Raw genomic sequence first — 20,602 nt, 5'->3', positions numbered from 1 at the left:
GCTTTATGATATTTGTTATGCAGGCAAACACACACATAATATACGCATATGCTTGAGCGCCTTGAATAAACTAAACTAAAAATCAAAAGTTCAAAATGTGATTGAACTTGTTGTTGTACAATTTTTTTCTCTTCTATTTGCCAATATTCTGTAAAATGTTTTTATTTACATTTGCGTTTTGTACTCGCACTATCGAAAGATGGGGTGTATGCTAAAGCTGTTAGTCTATTTGAAGTATGTATTTAGAACTACACTACTATATATATTCAAGGTATGAACGAACTGCAAAGAATCTTAAGAACCCATTTTCCCAAGCTTGCTCATCTGATTGTCTGTCTTTTGTCTGTCTCTGTGATGATCAACTGATTGTCATTGCAATGCTTAAAATTACAAAATGACAGCTCATCAGTTGAAGTTTCCTTGTCTTTGATATTTGGGCATAACACGTTTGTAAGCACCTTTTAAATGGCCAATGACCTGAACGGACTGTATACGTTGAAAATATGAATATGTGTTTACCACTAAATTTTTTATAGATTTAAAATCAGTGAACCAGATAATAAGTTATTCGACCTATTTTATGGAAATTCTATATGAAAATATCTTGATTGGATTTTTTTCTAGCTAACGTACATCCAAGTGACCAAAAAATTTCCTAATTTCCTTATGTACATTCTTTCAAGTATTTCGAGTAATAGGTATTCGAAATTCGGACCGAACATTCCAACATAGTTCACTTATTTGCTCTGCTTTTCTTCTAAATTTATATGCATGCTTGCACGTAAATGAAATGTACATACGTCAATACGTTCTTTTAGTGCAGTATCGCCTCTGCATAGGTAGAGTTTCTTATAGAATGTGCGTTTACCTTGTTGTGTAGTGCTTCCATGTCTTGTTAAAATTTTTTTCAAATCTCATGTCAATGAAATGAAAACAGTTTCGTACCTTACGAGACCTGGTTATCTTTAGAAGTGGTTTGTGGTTTGATTTTCTATTGATTGAAGGAAATTCAAAGGCATTTTATATTTAGAAAACCCAATATTTTTGATAGCGCATTGTATTTAAAGTTAAGTAAGAAAAGTTATCTACCTAAGCTTCGGGCGATCTATTTTGATTTCCATTTTTCAAATTTGAAAATTATCGTCTTTCTTCGATCATTTCTTCCTCTATAAGGAATGTAAAATTTGATAGAGAAATGTATTTCAATATTTGTATGTACATATATATGGAACTGCATATATCGTTTTCATATATGGTTTAGAAAGTGATCTTCCTATGGTCTTTGATTATTAAAAATTTTTTCCTCAAAATTACTTTTTTAACTGATCTTAACCGATTAATACCAAATTTCAACTGTAGCTTCATAGTAATATTCTCTAGTAATGGGCCTAGGATTTTTTGTAGTACGATTGGTTTAATAAACTTTATATCGGACTTTCTCGAAAGAGAAAAATCTTTATCTAAAATTGGCGCCGTCATTTTGGTAAACCAATATTTTTAAAAAAAGCTACGGGCTTTTCTTGATGTTAAGTAATATTTCAAGAACATTTTTCTTTTTTGCTTTAGTTAGAAAAGGCGATCTATAAAAAATCGTCCAACAGGGCAGACATGTACTCTTAGGCTGTTCGGAACTTTGCTGCGTTTTTTTCCCAACAGAGGACTTGACTGTATTTTTTCATAGCCAAGTTCATACGATGGGCCCCGTTGACGTTGACAACTGACGAAGCATGGCTTGTTTGCGAAAAAGTTTCATTGACTCTGCCCAAAAATTTTTCCTGCGTGTCTCATAAAATTCGGGGAAGTCGAAAGCAGCATTTGCGACGTATTCTAGCTTTTCTACACTCAAAACGATTCAATGTTGTTCAAGGAGAAAAAGAGTTGTTAGATTTATAAGAAGATGTCGTGTATTGACAGGCCGCCAGTGTCAATAGTGATTTGCAAAATTTTGATATGGAATTGCACATTCTAGAAAGGCAGCCGCTTGACGTTGATGAAAACAAAACGAAGGCCTCAGTTGATGCAAAGCGTGGTATGAAAACTCGTGACGTCATTGAGAGAATAAATTTATCAAATTCGGCTATTCACGATCACGCGAAAACCATTCGCCTTTCATTTGTCCCCGATAAAAAAAGAAGCGAAATGACTTTCCAAGGAATCGGGTAAAATAAAAAAAAAAAAATTCTTTTTGTGTTTTGCAAGAGCAAACGTGACGCTAATATGTCTTTACAAAATTATTACATATATGGTTCTGTTTCAAGTTCCATCGATTGGTCTTTGATAAGCTATTTCGAGAAAATTACCCATAATTTCGTGGTAATAAGATAGCATAACATCATCATCATGTCTTAAGATAAAACGCAAGAAGAAAACTGAAGAGAAACAAGCAGAGCTTTCGTAATTTTTGTATTGCATTCTCGTAAAGATTCTTTTAAATTCAAAAATTCTTTTGCAAATTTGCATAGATTTTGATATCCCTTAAGGCGGGAAAATTTATATTTACTACTGTTTTCTATTCTTGATTAAAAACTTGCTTTCCCTCTCTTTCAAATACTATCCACACATAGTCTCTCATACCGATATTCTGTAGGCTTACAAAAAGTAATAGAAAAAAAGATTAAAAGTGGCTCGCAGTTAGTATATGTCACTTAACTTTATCTAAATGGTTTCTTATGTCATAAAAGTAGAAGTTGAGCAATTAACCTCTAAGCTATTTAATCTAAGTTTTTGCTTTTCGGACTTTGATAATCGTCTCTTTTAAGTTATGTTGAAGCAAAAAACCAAAAAAACCAAAAATAGTTTAATGAGAAAAAACCGCAACCGTAACAAACGGTAAATAGTTAAGTGAAAAAGTTAAATTACTGTAGTGATTGTTCGGCGTTAGTTTTACATGGATGGCTGTGGTCGATTGCAACCATTTTTACAACGCGCATAGACAAGTACATGACTTTGGGAAATTTTCAAACTAAAGCTTAAATCCATGACTGATGAGGATCGCAATTTGTATTTGCAGTGAATGTGGATTTTTTGATGGTCGATTCAAGACGATTTTTCAAATTTAATCGACTAACTACATATGTCTAGTTTCAATTAACGAAAGAAGAGAGCAAAGATAACATTTCGGACAAAATAAAAAGAACTGATAGATAGACACAAGCTGCGCTGTTTAATGTGTGCTTAGAATTGAATTTTGATTTTTTGCTATATACGTATATGTATATATATATATATTGGAATCTCTGAAAGAATCCAGTTTATCAAAGTTAGTATATCGTCGGTGTACCGATTGATTAAGTATAGCAATGAATAAAAGTCGATTTAGTTGTCATTACGTATTACGCGTTGACTAAATGCATTGCATTCTTAATCTAGAGTTGGCTTTCCTGTTATCGATGACAACGACCGACTTGCCTATGTTTCTGTTCAGTTTGTGGAATAAATGATTGAAAGTTGAATGTGTAATTAGTGCTGTGCACAAACACTTGTGCTTGCATACTTTGCCCGGTGTGTGTGTGTGTGTGTGCATTGAATTGTGTAAAATAGAAGAGAAACAAATTGTATTCGAAATCGACACCACCGTCTCATAGTGATACCTGCTTGCATAGCTATGCATGTATTTACTTATCACATGCATGTGTGAACATCATCTTCTTCCTTGCTGCCTGCTTGCCGTGCCTGTGATCTAATGTAATGTATTTGCGATGCATTCATATGCTTTTCAAATAAAACTTGTACGTTATGCGAACAAGTGGTGAATGCACATGCATGTACTTTAAATAAGCTTTACATCATGTAATGGTAATATTGTGCATGTTTGCCTGTGTGTATCTCGTCTATCTTTGCACTACCTAAGCAGCAGGAACTTTAGTATTGTATACTTTATAGCGTACAAGAAAAAAAAAGCAAAAAAAAATAAAAAATAAAAAAAATAGTAAAACAAAACAAATAAACAAACAACACGATGACGCTCTTCGTACTATGAAATGTCATTTGATGTTTTTCTTGTTTTTGTTTTGCTCAATGTATCCAAGCGTTCATGCAAAACGCATATAATTCAAGATACCGCATAACATTACATATGAACGTTATCTTCGTAAGCACGCATATATCTACGTTTTTGAAAAGATGTGAAATGTTTGTGAATTTTTTTTGGCAGAGTTGCCTGATTGGTTTTTATTTTTTCTGTTCTTTTTTTTTTTTTTGCCTTTCAATATTTATTTTTCGCTTTTTCCCTCACACATTATATGCACATTGCATGGCATTAAATTGAGATCAACTAATTTTGTATTTCAAATGTTATCGAAAAGAAGCTCACAATACAAGTGCTGGTTAGCATAATACGATTTCACTTTTACACGAATTCAAATTCAACTGCCATCTCGTACAACTCGTTTTATTCAAGCAGGAAATAACTTTTCAAATTTGCGGTGATGATAGACCATGTGGAAGGTGTTAAGTCCTAGGATTAATATTCGATACTAATTTAAACCGATTATGACACTCATTCAGAAAAGTCGTAAACGCTAAAATCATAGAGGAAAAAGTATGAATTAAGCTAAAAGTTTTCATAGGCAATATAACAGAAAGATGCAGTTTTTTCTAATGGAGACAACAGGAGTCATGGGCAGTTATAATACCATAAGTAAACTTTCAAATAATGGCCCAAGAAGAAGAAGTTTTTTGAAAATATTGATAATTGCTGGGGAATTTGTATTCGCTGTAACCATGTTTTAGACGAATAACTTGAAATTAAGAGGACATGGGAGAAGTAAGAGCACATGCTCATAATCAAATATCAAATTTATCACAGGGTTCAAAAGGAAGCTTATCTTTACTAATTTTGTAAATTTGCTGCAATCCTTCCCAAGCTGCTAATCATATAATTTCTAAATTCTTTGTGCAAGATTGCAATCAACATTTTTCGCATCGCAATTAGTATAACATAACAATGTATAAAGCAAAAAAAAAAATGTTGATGCACATTTCAATTAAGAGTGTGTTTTATTTGCGTTTCATTTCGAACCACAATATACTCCTCCACAACCCCTCTATAACAAGCCATCCCCATCTATAACAAAACACAGTTTTTTGATCAACTTTTTTTCTCATGCAAGGTAATGTTGTTTGCCTATCTCTCTTTTTGCACGATTATTAGGAATATATTCGCGACTTTTCTTTGCGTTTTTCAAAGTAGTTTGTATGAACAGAACAGAACACCTCTTCCCATCATTTTTCGTTTATTTAGCTTTACATGGCTTCATGTCACGCAGTTACCCAAATAAGGCATTTTATCGTGTAAATCGAGGAAGCAGTGTACTTGCATATCGCATTATGTATATATATTTTCCGTTTCATTCTGTTTTTATGAATAATTAATGCTTTTTGCATTAACCGCCCAAGCAACAATTCAATAAAATCTATTTCAAATTCTTTTTATAGTAGCAAGAAAATTTAATCTGTTTATTGGATGTTAGCCAATGTATCCCCGGTGAATACATTCAACTAAACGCTAACACCTTGCTTTTATATCGTTTTCTCTCGGTAGCATTTTTGTTAACTTTCGTTATATATTTCTATATGCATAAGCAGTTAATATAAACATATACATACACACATATACAAACACACGCATTGAAATCACACAGCGTTCAAAATGCATTATTTGTCCATTTTCGATTACCTGGAAAAGTTGCAGAAAAGAAAAGAATATGAAATCTTTCAGTTTTTTCAAGAATCTCCAGAATCTCCATTACATGTTGGAGTTGTCTTGTTGCTGGTCCAATAAGGAAAAGTAGCTTTTCTATTTTTTTATACCCTTCGTCGAAGTATAAGTGGTATGTATGTTCATTTTGTCAATTTTTGTTTGCAATGTTCGGAAGGAAGCATCGGAGACCCCACATTCTCTGGGTGATGCTGTAGTATTCGTGCACAAAAATGGAAAGAATTTACCACGCCTACTTTAATTGTTTTGTCAATACCTTTATTACGCGCAGAAACAAGCTTCAAAAACCACACAAAGTACACAAATGCTTGGCCAGTTTCAAATGTGGAACGCACCTAAACATGTCCGTCTGTGCCCACCTGTCTGTTCGCGCAATTTTGTGGTGAACCTTGCCCCGTTAGCCAAAATGAAGATATTGCCTAAAAATTGCCAAAAAAAATTTTGAAATTGACCGAGCATTTTGCCCACATGTCTATATGACAAAAACTTTTGTGAAAACAGAGAAGAAATCAGCTGCGCTCACTCCATATTACAGAGCAGGAAAATTTTGTTTTTTCCACTATTTTTCTCTTTTTTTTACGATAACGGTGATGGGTATAAAAGATTCGGTGCCGATCGAATTCAGCAAATTGCGATTTGAAATCGCAAAAATTGGACGAATCCTGAACCAACGGCCAAGTGGAAAATATCATGAAGCAAAACTGATGCATGAGTGGCCGAGTAGATAAGAATCGCGACTACCAAGTGAGTATTGGCAGTTTCAAATGTCACTGCGGTAGACAGTACGTCGGCCGTAGGTATAGTCTGTACACAATCGTTAAAGTTGTAAAATTTGCCGATTGAACATACATCCACCAGGTTACGGTCGTTGCCTCTATATTTCTTGATTTTTCTTTCGTCGCTTGTTTGTGACCGTGCATGCGTTACGCGAGTAGGAGATATTCCCAGTTGATTGATCAAATAAAAACAAAAAGGTGTATGCTCAATGAGCCTGCACTACAGGTACAGTTTAGGAGAATCAATCAACTGCAAGCGCCTACATTTTGCTAACCCCTTTATGACCCTTGTAGGAATTGAAAACATAGGAAAAAGAGAAAAGATCGCTTCAATGATACAGTTAAGCTGCTTTACATTCCAACATTTTTAAAAGTTAAATCAGTTGCGGATAGAAATGATTCGTGCTCATAGACTTGTCGCAGTTCATTTCGTTGTATGAAGACGGTGATCGCGGCCATTTTTAAGCTAGGTCTGCGACTTGCCACTAAAAAGCTAATCCGCTATGTTCCAAATTACTATCTCAGTTTTGGCAATCATCAGATTTCCTAAAAGATCTAGACGACTGATGGAAAGACGGGACGGGAGCATTTTATTTTGTTTAAAGTCTCCAAAGCATACTTTAAACTATTTTATTACTCGTACTTTGTTGTTCGGGCGATTTTCCCTTCCATTTAATAATTTCTTTTTAAAGGAAAGGAAAACGGAAAGAAGAAAACTCAAACAATCCTTAAACTTTCTCTAATGTCTAAATGTCCAAACTTGCTTGGCTTTGCAATCTGTTTTCATTTTCTTTTTTACAATAAAAACTTGGAATTTTTCGGTTTCTTTATGCTGCTGCAGCATCAAATTTCCTCCTTAAGCAGAAGAAAAAAAAAAACGTGTCTTTCAAAATTAAAACTCAAACTACTTATGCGTATACTCAACCTCGCGTTTTGTTACTTTTTAACAAGCTCTCAAGTAACTTACTTGCACAATCGCATACAAACACGCACACAACATTTCCGTACACACACATTCCTCTACAAATGTGTATACAAACCATCCTTCGAAACAAATTTTATACTTATTTAAGGTTTATTCTTGTGTTTTAGATACGAGTATCTATCTTCCGCATATACTTACAAAATGGCGTCCCTTTGTTGCCAGTATCAAGCAAGTCATCGTCGTCTGCTAATACTTTAGGATAGGAATGTAAGAACTAACGCACACCCTGCCTGGTTGGTTGTCTAAATATCCTTCCGTTTAACACAAAATATTTATTTGTCTTTCTTTGTTCGTGTTTGTTACATGCCGTTGTCTGCTCTGCTCTGCTCCCGGTATAATTTTGTTTTTATTCAAGTCATGAGTGAAATTTAAAGCAATTTTTTTTTCTTCTTTCTACCAAAATATCTCGTAAAAGATTTTTGTACTTTCTCTTTCTTGTTTTTTTGAGTTTGGATAAAAGAATATTTGCTAACGTTATTCTTATCATGTGTACACTAAAGTGACCTTTTCCTTTGTTGATTTCACTATTTTCTTCTTCTTCAGCATTATTATCGTTATTAATGTAAATTTTCCAATTTTGATGGAAATGCATTTTATTTATTTTGATTTGAAATTTTTAACCTGAGCTTAACGTTATTTTCACATTATACCCATAAAAGGGGTATTGGAATATTGGAAATAATCCATCCATCGGACTACCTCTTAAGTGAAGCATTGTTGTTAGCACAAATTGAGATAGAAAACCAATAAAACCATTATAGTCGACCACGAGTGACCGTTAAACAAATACCCAGTAGCACTTTGCTTAATACGGTTAGTCATTTTCTTTTATATAACATCTTTTCAAAAAGTGATCCAATAGTGTTCGTTTTTTGGCAGAAACAGAGTCCAGTGGGTGCAGCAAATTTCATCAAAATATCCCAAAAATTACGACTGGTGGGTTGAATATAAGAATACAAGACAGACAGATAAACTTGGACAGATGACGGCAGTGATTCCAAATAGATCGGTGTAAAAAATGATGGACTTATCTTAAATTCTCAACGAACTTAACATACATTTGTGTGACAACTGGTGCAGGTCACATATATAAGAATGCATACGACTAAGCTGATAGAATTTTAAAATGGGCGTAATGATCGAGCAACTCTGTCCACCTCAGTATGTAGGAAAGTAACAATCACAATCCATAGAATTGTCGCTTGGATTCTTTCTTGAAATTCTACAAGTAGTCGTCGGAGTCGACTATCCAACACGGACCGCTAGGCACATGATTCATGGAAACATAACTGTTAGAGAACCACTACACATATTGTGTAACGAAAAGCATAGGGTAAACATCGTTTAATAGATGAGACACATAATCTAATCATTAACTAATCAACTATTTAGAGACATGTATTTTCACTGATTTTATGCATAAAATTTGCTCGATTCTTACTAGCAATTTACGTAACCATTGATTTAATTACAAGTCAAGTCAAGGCTTCACGCAAATACTTCCACTTGACAGGACTGTGCCATATTTAGTTGAAAGAAAATTATGAATAATAAAAAACGAAAGAAAAAATTGTCTAAATCGACTTGAAACGAAGCGTATTTTTTTTTGGTTGTACAAAGAAAGCACTAACCTTAATACATACCTGCTTGCCGTTACGTGGACCTTAATGATTAAACTGAAAAAAAAAAAAAGAAAATATTTATTATATGCAAATAATTTATTGCTCATACTACTTATGCGATGAAATTTTTTTAAATAAATTCTTTATAAATCTTATACCACAGCCACGATCTTATATATATATATATATACATATATACAAAATATCTTTCGAAAAATGTTAAAATGATCTCACATACGAAATATTTTTGTTTTGAGCACATTTACGCAACATCTGCTTATTTACTTAAACGAATTTATTTACATATGTACGTAAAGGCAAAAGACATTCATATGAAAGGAAATGCATTATTTATTTTCGCTTGCTTTACTTAATAAATTGACATTTTCAAATTATTAAGACTCACACAGAGCTTAGCTAGGTTTCAGTTTTCATCCGCTGTGTTCACTATCGGACAGTAGGTGCACATTCATTTTGTTGCATAGGAAGGGGAACGGCCTTACACCCGTCAGAAAATGGTTTCTGTTCATTTGAAAATGGGTATTGTTATTATACCCTACACTACTTGAGGTGCCAGGAGTATATTAACATGGGATATATGAGATATATAAATATATAACACCTCGAAAGCCTTAACATAAACGCAACTGTTAGTATACCGATCGATTCCGAAAATGCTTCCAATTTTATATGTCCGTCTGTCCGTCTTGTAAATCGTAATTTTTGAGATATTTTGTTGAAAACTCATGCGCCAATGGGTTTTCGCTTAAGTGCGGTTGAAAAAAGTTCGAACCGGACCACTTTTTCGACCAATCCCCGTATAACGCATCATCTTCAAAAGCCGTTATGCGAACAACTGCATCAAGCGAAGAAGTATAGGGTAGTTAATGCCCTTGCCCTTGCCCGTTATTATGTTTTATTTATTGATTAATTTTTTTTCATTAAAGAAAAGGCAGTCAACGAAAATTGTCGTACACATCCTCGGTAAGAAAAATACAACCTATATGCGGTTCCGTTTCATCTAATTTGTGCCGACATCAAGTAATTGCGATCTACTTACGATTGTGAATAGGTTTAGTCAATTTATTTATGAGTAGAAAGTCAGGAGAACTTCCTCCTGATCGCTTCTATTGTAGAAGAGGGCACGAGCTGGACAAGAACTCAAGTCTCAACAAATTCAAATTGTCTCTAAAATATCTCAACATTTTTTTTTTTCTATGCAGAGTAGAGTTAATTTTTTATCAAAATTATGGTACAAACAGAAGTTGAGCCTGAATCTAATCGGCTTCAAAGTCGGAAAAAATATTTGGAAGGTCTTGCAGGTAAACCATGATATCGTTGAAAATGAATCAAGTTGATCGAAGAAAACACCCAACGGGCTTCTTTCTTCGCCTTCCTTGTAAACAACAGCAATAAGCATTTGTATGCATATTCTAGATGAGTCTGAATGAATCTGCAGTATCTGGAGAAAAATATAAAATCCAGCCACGCGCATCTAATCATAATATCACGAATGTTCTTTTAGCGCTTTATTTATTTATTTATTTTTTTTTTTAAGAAAAACTTTTTCTGGGTATAAAAGATTTGATTGCAGCCGTTAAAAATTCGACAACTGTAAAAGAAAGATGTCTTCAACCTAACTTTGATATTTACCAGGGCTGTCGGGAAGTACTGCTCCTATCAATATTCCAAATTTGCTTTACATCATTCGAGTTATCTATTAAAAGTTGTTCTATTAAAATTTGTAATTTTCAAGATATTCTTTTAATCCAATATTATGATAATTTAGAATTTATGATGATTTTTTTTTTTCTTTCGCACAAAACAAGAAAAAAAATTAAGTTTACAAAAAACTTGTTCAACCTAAGAGCAATAAATCATTTGAATGACAGCAAATGTAGCATCCATCTTACAAAGGCCAATGTGTTTTTTTTTTCCCCTAAGAAGAATTATGTAAAACATATTTTATATGCCGTTAAAAATGCCGGCCCTGTACATCTTTCTCTTTTAAGTTGCCCTATATGCTAAGCAGTGCAAATTTTCTTTTTCACATTTTCGAAGTCAACTGAATGGCTGCTCTGCACGACCGAAGCAGATGTATATTTAACTCCAAGATCCATATCGTCTATTTGAATTTTAGTGGTGCATGTTTTTTTTTCTTATCGACAATTGAATCAGACATAGCTCAATTAACTTACATCTTCATATTGATAAAGAAAGAATGGAAATTTTTTGTAAGGTTTCTCGGTTCGGTTTGCGCAAATCGAATTTCAAATAATTTTTTTCTTTCTCTTCTTCTTATTGCTTGTATTGCTTGTATAATAGGTGATAGTCCCTTTTTTGATCAGTTGTTTCATTTACACGAGTGGAAATATTAATTACTGTACCGTGATATTAACAAAACTTGACAACATTTTCGTAATTTGAATACTCTGAGAAGAGACATTTTGTAATTTCTCATTGCTCGTTGGTAATCTTTACAAAAGGCCGACATTGCTTCATATAAATAAAATATCGAATCGTATACAACAGGTCACTGCCAGTTAAAATTTTTTTTTTTTTTTGTCTTTTATAAATAAATGAACTGACAACAACGTGGCTGAATATTAATTAGTTGTTGACATGTTTCTCTTTCATGCATGCAGTACGTTAGTCATTAAGTCCCGGTACTTACCCTTATAAATGTTGCCTTAGAAAAGTAGGAAAGTTCATGAGATTTTCTTGAAATGCCAACACTCAAGTAATGCCGGCCACGTAATCCACGATGGCTTAAGTGATGCTACTTTTATCATTTCCAAAATAATGAAAGAGTTCAAATTTCGAATGTGAACGGGTTAAGCATTGCCTTGTGATAGGAAGAAAATACCGTTGAAACTCTGTATTGGCTTCGAAAGTGTTCCTCAAGTCGACACCATCGAAAACAATAATTTATCGTTGGTTTACTGATTTAGAATGAGATCAAAAAGACGCCGATGATATTTAATGCAGTAGAAGCCCAAGAAAGATGTTCACACCAGGAAAGCAATTCCGAAAATAGTTTCCGATAATTGAAGAATGAAATTGCAAGCGATAAGTGACGTCCGAAAGACATCAAAAGGCAACATATTCGCAAATTTCGACATGAAGAAATTATTTTCCAAGCAGGCACTCATTGCGAAACAAAAACAGCACGTGTCTCAAGCCAATGGTTACAATGGATGAACTATGCTATTTCTGCATATCTGACTCCCAATGACTGCTATTTGTTTGCACACATCCAAAGGATGCTGCCAGTAGTGCCTTGACAATGTTTATAATGATTGGGTCCCACTTGAAGGACAACGGAATAGACTCGAATTTTACAGATATAAGTTATTCATAGTCCCGGTAATTATTGACCTACATATTATATTCAATACATACATACGTATACAGTAATCCTTTATAAGTATTTATGAATCTTTTTGTATTCCTCGTAAATTGTACGCAAGAATAAAGATCGTCACGTTTATGATTGAATGTGACTTCAGAAAAAAATAAAAAATGAATGAATAATAAATAAAAAATAAAAAATGTACACAGTGATAAAAATTGTTTTTGACACTGTATGTACTTTTACATTGCAAACCGGAAAAAATAGATAAATAACATGAAATTTAAAGAAAAAAATGAAAAAAAAAAAAAATATTAAAGAAATTGAAAAACAACAACAACAAACTATTTCATGTCCAAAAGTATTATTTTTATTCCCTTTGTAGTCAATACGGTTTAAGCTACAAATAGGTGCGGTATATAAAAGCAAAACGCCTTGATCTTTTTTTCGTTGTTGTTGTTGTTGTTGCTGTTGTTTTTCTTTTAAACATCTCCATAGTCCACATATATATATGTATATATATATCATGCGTACTCTTGATGTACAGAATAATTATAACGTGCAAAACCTTTACAGTTCAGTATAACTATAAATTATCGGGTAAACACAACAGCAAACACCCAAAAATATGTGTTGTGTGTTGTGTGCAACACAAAAGCAAAATAAATAAATAAAAAGAGAAAATTTTTTTTTTTTTTTTTGAAAAATTAAAAATAAAACTTCTTTGATATGCCATGCACCAAGCATAAAATAAATCCAAACGATACTATTCTCAATGTCTAAAGTGAAATTAGTAGCATTTTATTGTTTTGTTATGCAAAAGAAGGCATAGAAAATTTTTTCAAACCGCATTAGCGTTGCTTTTGTCGATTGTGTACGAAAAGAAAATAAAACAAAAATAAACAAAAAAAAAAAAAGGTTAGGTAATAAAAGCTCATAAATTAACTTTTAAATAGTTTGAACATGAAGTTGTTTCGAAGGCATAATGAAACGTGATAAAGCAACCAACAAACTTGCACGAGGTCAATTCACGTGCAATAACGAGTATATGTACATATATATATAATAAATATAAATACAAATCCGTCTAGATCTGAACATGCAAATTTAACATAAATTGGGGCAAAAGCCATTTTAAAGTCGAATTTAATTGTTACCCGTTTTCGAGCGAAAGAGTAAAATATATTATATTACCATGATTTTGAATTCTACGGTATATTAAATTTGTTAAAGCATTTACGTACGTCCATATCACAATATCCGATACTGTATCCAAAAAGTATGACGAATTTAATATTTCCTTTTTTTATTAATCTATTTCGTCGTCGCCTCAAATTCAAATAGTTTGAATGAATTTATAGTGCACAATGCCACTATTAAGGTCAACTTGACTTCTGACGCATTTTTCTCGATGTTGGATCACCTTTTGCACGATATTCGCTCGATTGATCGACTTGTGCGTAGATCGAAATCTCATCCCCTGTAATAATGCGTTTCGCGATCAATTGATAGCCAGAAATCATTTGTTTACATATGTTGTAAAAAGCGGAAAAAATATTTTTTATATTAAGCGCAGTTGAATGAAACATGCCATGCCTATCACAATGCTGGCAATTTAGAAAATAATATATCTGATATTCGATATACTCGCGCAATTTAACTTGAACATTGGTCTTACTTTTTGGTCGCATTATTAAATTAAAACTTGGCTACAAAACTCGTTATCAAACGAATGGATTAGCAATAGAATTTAATAATAGCAAAATTGAGTGAGTAGCTACAGAAATATGTAGTCATAGAAGCAAGCAGAGACAGAAGAATGCAGTAGTAAAACAGTCTAAGCTAAGTAACAATATAGAAATTTAATCTGACAATAAAAATTTTGCACCAAAATAGAATTCGATATCATATTATTAGAATTTAATAGCTGGGGAGAATTCAATGATATTAGAACATGATAACAATAAAACCAGCACCAGCAACAATAGAATTCTGTTACCATACAAAATCATTCGAGAATAGAACTCTCCAGCATTTATAACAACGACATTAATAGGCGAGAGTGTGGATGAGCATAAAAATGAGAAATTTATCGCGTGCTGCCCGTAGCAGGGTAATGTTTGTCGTTAACGCTAAGCTTATAAAAAAATCCATTAAACAAACTTTAATTGCATTATAGTAAATATCGGACGGCAGTTGGCTATTTGTTATATCCTCATGGCGAGTATTCGTCATTTTAGAAAGCTGGCCGGGACATAAGTTTGAAAGGAGAAGAAAGCAAAAGCCTGAGTTGAGTGTATTCAAGAATGTATTAATTTTCGATATCAACTTCTCACACATGATCAAAAGGATTTATAATCCTAAAGCAATCAAGAATTTAGAGTTCAATTATTTTATATATTAATAAAAAGGAGAAAAATTTGAAAATAATTTATTCTTGCAACAAGAGAAATTCAAATCGTGCGGCTTCATTCATAAGCAACGATACTTACGCTGTACAATTGCTTGATAGAATAGGACCAAAAAAAAAAAAAAAAGTCGTCCCTAAAGTGGTTAAAGATTACTCAATTTTAAACTTAAACAATATAAAATTTTTTTTTTTTTTTTTTTTTTTTTTTGTGAAATAATGTTTTGGTTGAACGTTCACTTTTGTTGTAAATAAGTTTTTCAACTTTTAAACAGAACAAAAAACATTTTTCCATTATAAGGGCTGAAACCGTTATTATGTAAAGTTCTTTAAAAAAAAAAAAAAAAAAAAAGACTGAAAAATTTCTACCAAAAAACATAAAATTTATGTAAGTTTTAAAAATATATTATAAACAAACTAAAGAAAATGCCTGGCAACGAGAAAATAGAAGAAGTCTTCCTGATATGATAAAATCTTAGCGTTGGTCTAAAACAAGAAAATATATAAAGCAAAAAAAAAAAAAAAGAAGAGAAACTCCAATACCAAAATAAAACTCTGAACTAAAAAGAAAAACAAAAAAAAAAAAAAAAAAAATTTACAATAATGTATACAAAGCATCATCAAAATGAAAATCTTCTCAAAAGTTTCCTTTCTTAAGGAAATTTTATATACATTGAACCAATGAAATGAAATAAAAGGCACAAAGGCACAAAATTCAGGCAAATGAACTGAGTGAAATATTACTACGTGGCAGCTTAAAAGCTAAATGTTTTTATTAATTATTGCTTTTCTAATAAAATTCGCCGACATTTCCAAAATGCAAAGCAAGCGCTCTGTAAATAATAACAATAACATTAATAATAATAATAATAATAATAATAATTCAAATAATTTTATTAACAATAACAAAAAGATAAATATTGGCAACATGTCTACACAACGTTGGCAACAAGTTGCCAAATCGAGTGCATCGAATTCGAGCAGTACCAGTAGTGGTTGTGACAGTTCCGCCTCATCGTCGTCGAAAGAGAATCATTTTCAGCCTCAAAGTCTGACTCCACAACAATTACAGAAATTACGTTATTATCAGCAATTGCAGCAACAACAATTGCAATTGTTACATCAACAATTAGTGCAAAGAAAACGCTTACAGCAGCAGCTGAAAGAACAAGGCGTGCAGGTACGAAAATCGCCAACAATTACGGGCGGCGGTACGCTTACATGCAATCAACAGTATTTACGACAATTGAAATTGCAACAAAACCAACAATATCGTCAATACAATATGAGAGTGCAACCACAACAACAGCCCATTGATAATTATGTATTTCATAATAATAAGAATATCAATTTCAATTTAAACGATACGTTAAATAATAATAATAATAATAATAATAACAACAACAATAATGGAAATTATAATAACAATAATAATATTAAAAATGAAAACAATAACGTAAGCAACAATTATCATCAATTTAAGTGCAATAGTGGCGTTGGTGTGTCGTCACTTTTAAAAGGTGGTACGTATAAAATCTTAATTAATTTATTTTGTCTTCAATTTATTTATCATCAACGAAAAACATATTATGTCGCAGGTAAACCTTTTTTATCGTAGATTTATAAGAGCAAAAAACATTTCTTTCAAAGCGAAATTTTTCTCATTGATAAAGTCGCACTGTAGAATGTTTGAAAACCTATTGAGCTGAGCTCTGTATTGTACAACGTTTGTAGTAAGAAATAAATGAATAAATATGTGAGAGGGTACGGTACGTGCGCAATGGATTGCTTAAGAGGGCTTCAAGCCCATCTTCTAATGGTGTAAACCAATCGATTCAGAATTATTGTTGGGATAGTCCTATGGATTCGTCAAAAGTCGTCTTGCGATCTTATTAAATCATGCATTGAGCATGAGCAATCTGAGTATGTCATTTTTCAAGAGAAAATTTGTTACATTAGCATGTTTTGAGTCTAAGACTGAAACTGAATTGGGTCAGTACTATGTCGCGATCACTTCCTATAAAAACAAATAATTCACTGGCGTGACCGTGTGGGCAAAGCATCTCGAATAGCAACTTAATGATAATGGGTTCAAATCTCAAGTGCGGTAGAATTTTCAAAAAAAAAAAAAAACCGAGATAGCTTGAAATCCTAGTGCTTTAGTACTTAGGTTGTAGTTTTAGAATTTATTTCTCTGGTTAAATTAAATTATAATAATAATAATAAAAACAAATAATCTTTTGTCTGATAAGAAGATCCTTAAATAAAGTAAAATAAGCATTCATAAGGTTACTAATTTATGATAAAACTTGGGCTGCAAAGTAATGACTTGTTATAAAAAGTGTACCGGCGTTCCCCACTCTATGCGGTTAATACGTACCGGAATCGGTAAATGTCATGCCAGTGTGACAAACACCCAGAAGAACTTGAGATCGATCCACCTTATATTATTCCGATCGATTAGCATTCACTTTCTGAATCGATCCAAGTTTGTTTGTCCGTTTAAATGTTTTGTATTTTTATCTTAACCTACAAGTCGGAATTTTTAAAATATTTTGATAAAACTTGATACATCGACATATTTTAGCCCAAAGGCAAACGCTATTGAAAATGGTTCGAAGCGAACGACGACTCTTTCCGTATAACGCCTTATTTTGACGAATCGTTATGTGAATAAATGTAACAAGCAATATTTAATAATGGACCATAGTTCACTATAACGTTTTTACTTGGCTTTGGATATATATTATGTTCAATTTATTTGCGTACATCAGGGACAAATCGTTGTTGCGTAAAGAGCAATCTTAAAAGGAAAGTAAATAGCAATACACACGAACCTGTTCAGAACTCTTCCGCCGTGTAATACATATTCGTCTCATATGAATCCGTGTTATAAAGCGCGTTATTGTGTTATTGTTTTGTGTGAACATACATATATATTTTTTTTTGGTTATTTCCTCCAAACTGCTATATAGCAATAGCTTATCAATTATTCTTTTTAAAGACATTGTTATCGACTGTTTATTGAAAAAATGTATATAAATATATATATGAAAAAAAACCAATCTATATATATTTAACATGGTAACCACAAAATGGTTGATGAATTCTATGGTCAATTACATCATCATATAAAACACAATACACTACGTACGTACACTCGAGTATTGCATGAAGATATAATAGTCCCTTGACGTCCATATATCAATGTACGATGGTATATGTACTTAAGAAAATTTCATTATTGAAATACATGAAAGTTTAAATATATACACATACATATGCACAAATGCAAATATATATATATATATTAACAGTTTACAATAATTGTAAGTAAACGTCTTTCACAAATAGAGTCAGTCGGCTTTTAACTTAACATTCAATTATCAAGAGACTGAATGCTCTGTGTCATTCAAAAGGGAAATTGTAGGAGTTGTAAAATTGTGAAAGATAAGAAGACAGATGATATTCTTAATTAAATTCAATTAAGAACAATTTAAACTTTATGGAATTTAACGAACGAACATATTTCTCTTTACTCTTTTGAAAAGCAAAATAAACCAACAAAAACATTTCAATTCATTTCATTTCTTTTGTAACGAGAGAGAGTGAGACTCGAGATGGCAAATAAAAGTTAATTGTTTAAACAAGTCAGTAAACTATATTCCGATTATTGCTGAAACTTTTCGTAAATATGCTAAATATTGTGATTATTAAAATCATTCTTAAATATAAATGTTAAGCAAAAATTAAGTTTAAAGACGATGTACGGCTCAGATTCACTCGTAATCAAGTCGGTTTATATCTTTCCAAGCATTGTTTCGTAGAACGTTTACTTTACTTTACCAAAAATATTATTCTGTTCTTTTCAATAAATATTCAGTTACTGTAAAAACTCTCAAGATTTTTTACTTAACTAAAATCAGAAGAAGTAAACTATATGCTTTTGATGTGTATACATACGCAAGTATGAAGTAGGGATATGGTCTTTTGCTGCAAGCAGTGCCTTTTCGAAAGTTTGTTAGAGATCGAGTTTTGAATAGATTGTTGAAAGTCATAGTCGATACTATCTTACAAAATATACAAATGAAGTTTAAAAATTTTGGTGCAAAGACTTGCTTGCAATAGTTATAAGAAACTTTTTTGATACTTAAAAAACGAAAAAAGATATTTAAATAAGTTTTTGCATCTTTTTCTTTCTTTATAGGGCACAAATCTTGTCGTGGCATGACCGAATTCTCCATAAATAACGATATTAATAACAAAACTCATTTATCATCTCAACCACTTCAAAACTCACCTCGTCATCATTTCGTATCGTATTCACCTTTGTCTAATAACTCATCGGCTAGCACAGCCCCTTTGCTTCATCATCATCAGCATACGCATCAGCATCAGCCTCAGCATCATCATCATCAACCGTTATTAACCAATTCGCCACAACATTTTGCGCAATTCAATAGAAATTTAACACAGACCCTGAAACAAACCCTCATCAATCATAACAATAATCAGCAAACACAACCCCCTACCAGTTCATCTTCGGCAAATCTTAAATTAAACGAAATACGTTCTCCGTCGTCTGTGGGGTCATCGGTTACACATTCTCCTACACATTATCGTAACCCATTTAATAGTCCTAGTAATTCACCTTTTGCATATAACGCCTCCTCCTATGCAGACAATAACATCAACACAACACAACATCAACAACAACAGTCACAGCAGCATCAGCAGCAGCAGCAGCAGCAGCAGCAACAGCAACAGCAGCATCATCATCACTATCAATATCAACAAAGTGGGCGTGGCAATATATCCAAATTACCGTCACTCTCTCATACTCAATATCAGCAACATTTGAATGATTTATTGCTGCAGCAACAGCATTTACAACAACAACAGCAGCAATTATTGCAAGCGAAGGATCCGGCCGATGAAGAATTGAGCGAGGAAAGTTTAAAACAAAATGTTGCGATTGTTTTAAGCAATTTGGATCGCTATAATAATGCTTTACGTAGCATTATCCTAAATGAACAGGTAATCGGTTCGAGCAGTAGCGTCTTTTACGACGAAAGTGACTTGAATTTCAGCGGAGTGGGTGATAACAATAATTTATTGGCAACTATGGCGACTGCAATTACCCCGGAATCCGATTACAATAGCAATCCAACAACGCCCGGTTCCCGTAGCAATACGTTGTCCTATGATAGCGGCAACCTATTAACGCAACATCAGTTACAAGCTCATCAACATTTGGTAGGTTTTTCAAATACAACTACTGGTGGTGGTGGTGGTGGTGGTGGTGGTGTTGGTAATGGTTTAAACAATGCTTGTGGTGGTGGTGTTGTTAATAATGGGTTTATGGGCAACAATTTAAATTGTTCATTGGCTTCTTCTCATGATTTTACTCATGATAATTCCGATTATCAGTGGTTCCTCGACTACGGTTACCGGGATGGCTATAGTGGTATGCAACGTAGCGTTCTCTCATCTCTATCAGCCTCGTATAATGGTTTAGGCGATTTGATTTATGAAGACTTATCGAAAAATATAGACGCGAATTTAGCCGAAGTAGATATCGAAAGTTTCCGTGCCGAGGATATTCATTCATTGCTATCGCAGTTGCCTTCGTATTGCAAAAATTTAACAGGCAATCGTTTGCAACAATCTTTGACAATTCAACAACAAATTCTACCCTATACAACAAATAATGGAGGGCAACAACAACAGCAACAACAGCA

General features: G+C 32.9%; 1 protein-coding gene and 1 long non-coding RNA gene across 3 annotated transcripts in view; both read left to right on the top strand.

Annotated features, from left to right (window-relative positions):
* The window catches only part of LOC119641919, a 22,242-nt gene extending 7,029 nt beyond the window's left edge, over positions 1-15,213 (top strand). Inside the window, exon 2 of the long non-coding RNA XR_005247909.1 lies at positions 15,137-15,213. This is a non-coding gene — a long non-coding RNA (uncharacterized LOC119641919). The remainder of the gene's footprint in view (positions 1-15,136) is intronic.
* A 276-nt stretch (positions 15,214-15,489) lies between these two features.
* The window catches only part of LOC119641914, a 12,235-nt gene continuing 7,122 nt past the window's right edge, over positions 15,490-20,602 (top strand). Inside the window, exons 1-2 of one of the 2 annotated variants that reach the window (XM_038040833.1) lie at positions 15,490-16,384; positions 19,069-20,602. The exon at positions 19,069-20,602 is cut by the window's right edge and continues 341 nt beyond it. In XM_038040833.1, coding sequence (XP_037896761.1) covers positions 15,628-16,384; positions 19,069-20,602 — 2,291 coding nt within the window. In that variant the 5' untranslated portion in view covers positions 15,490-15,627. The remainder of the gene's footprint in view (positions 16,385-19,068) is intronic. The other variant, XM_038040832.1, reaches the window with a different exon arrangement.

Source organism: Glossina fuscipes, unplaced genomic scaffold, assembly GCF_014805625.2.
Source record: "Glossina fuscipes isolate IAEA_lab_2018 unplaced genomic scaffold, Yale_Gfus_2 197, whole genome shotgun sequence".
In the NCBI taxonomy this organism is placed as follows: Eukaryota; Metazoa; Arthropoda; class Insecta; order Diptera; family Glossinidae; genus Glossina; species Glossina fuscipes.
Note: the sequence above shows the minus strand (reverse complement) of the source record. Positions and strands in the feature narration are given on the sequence as shown.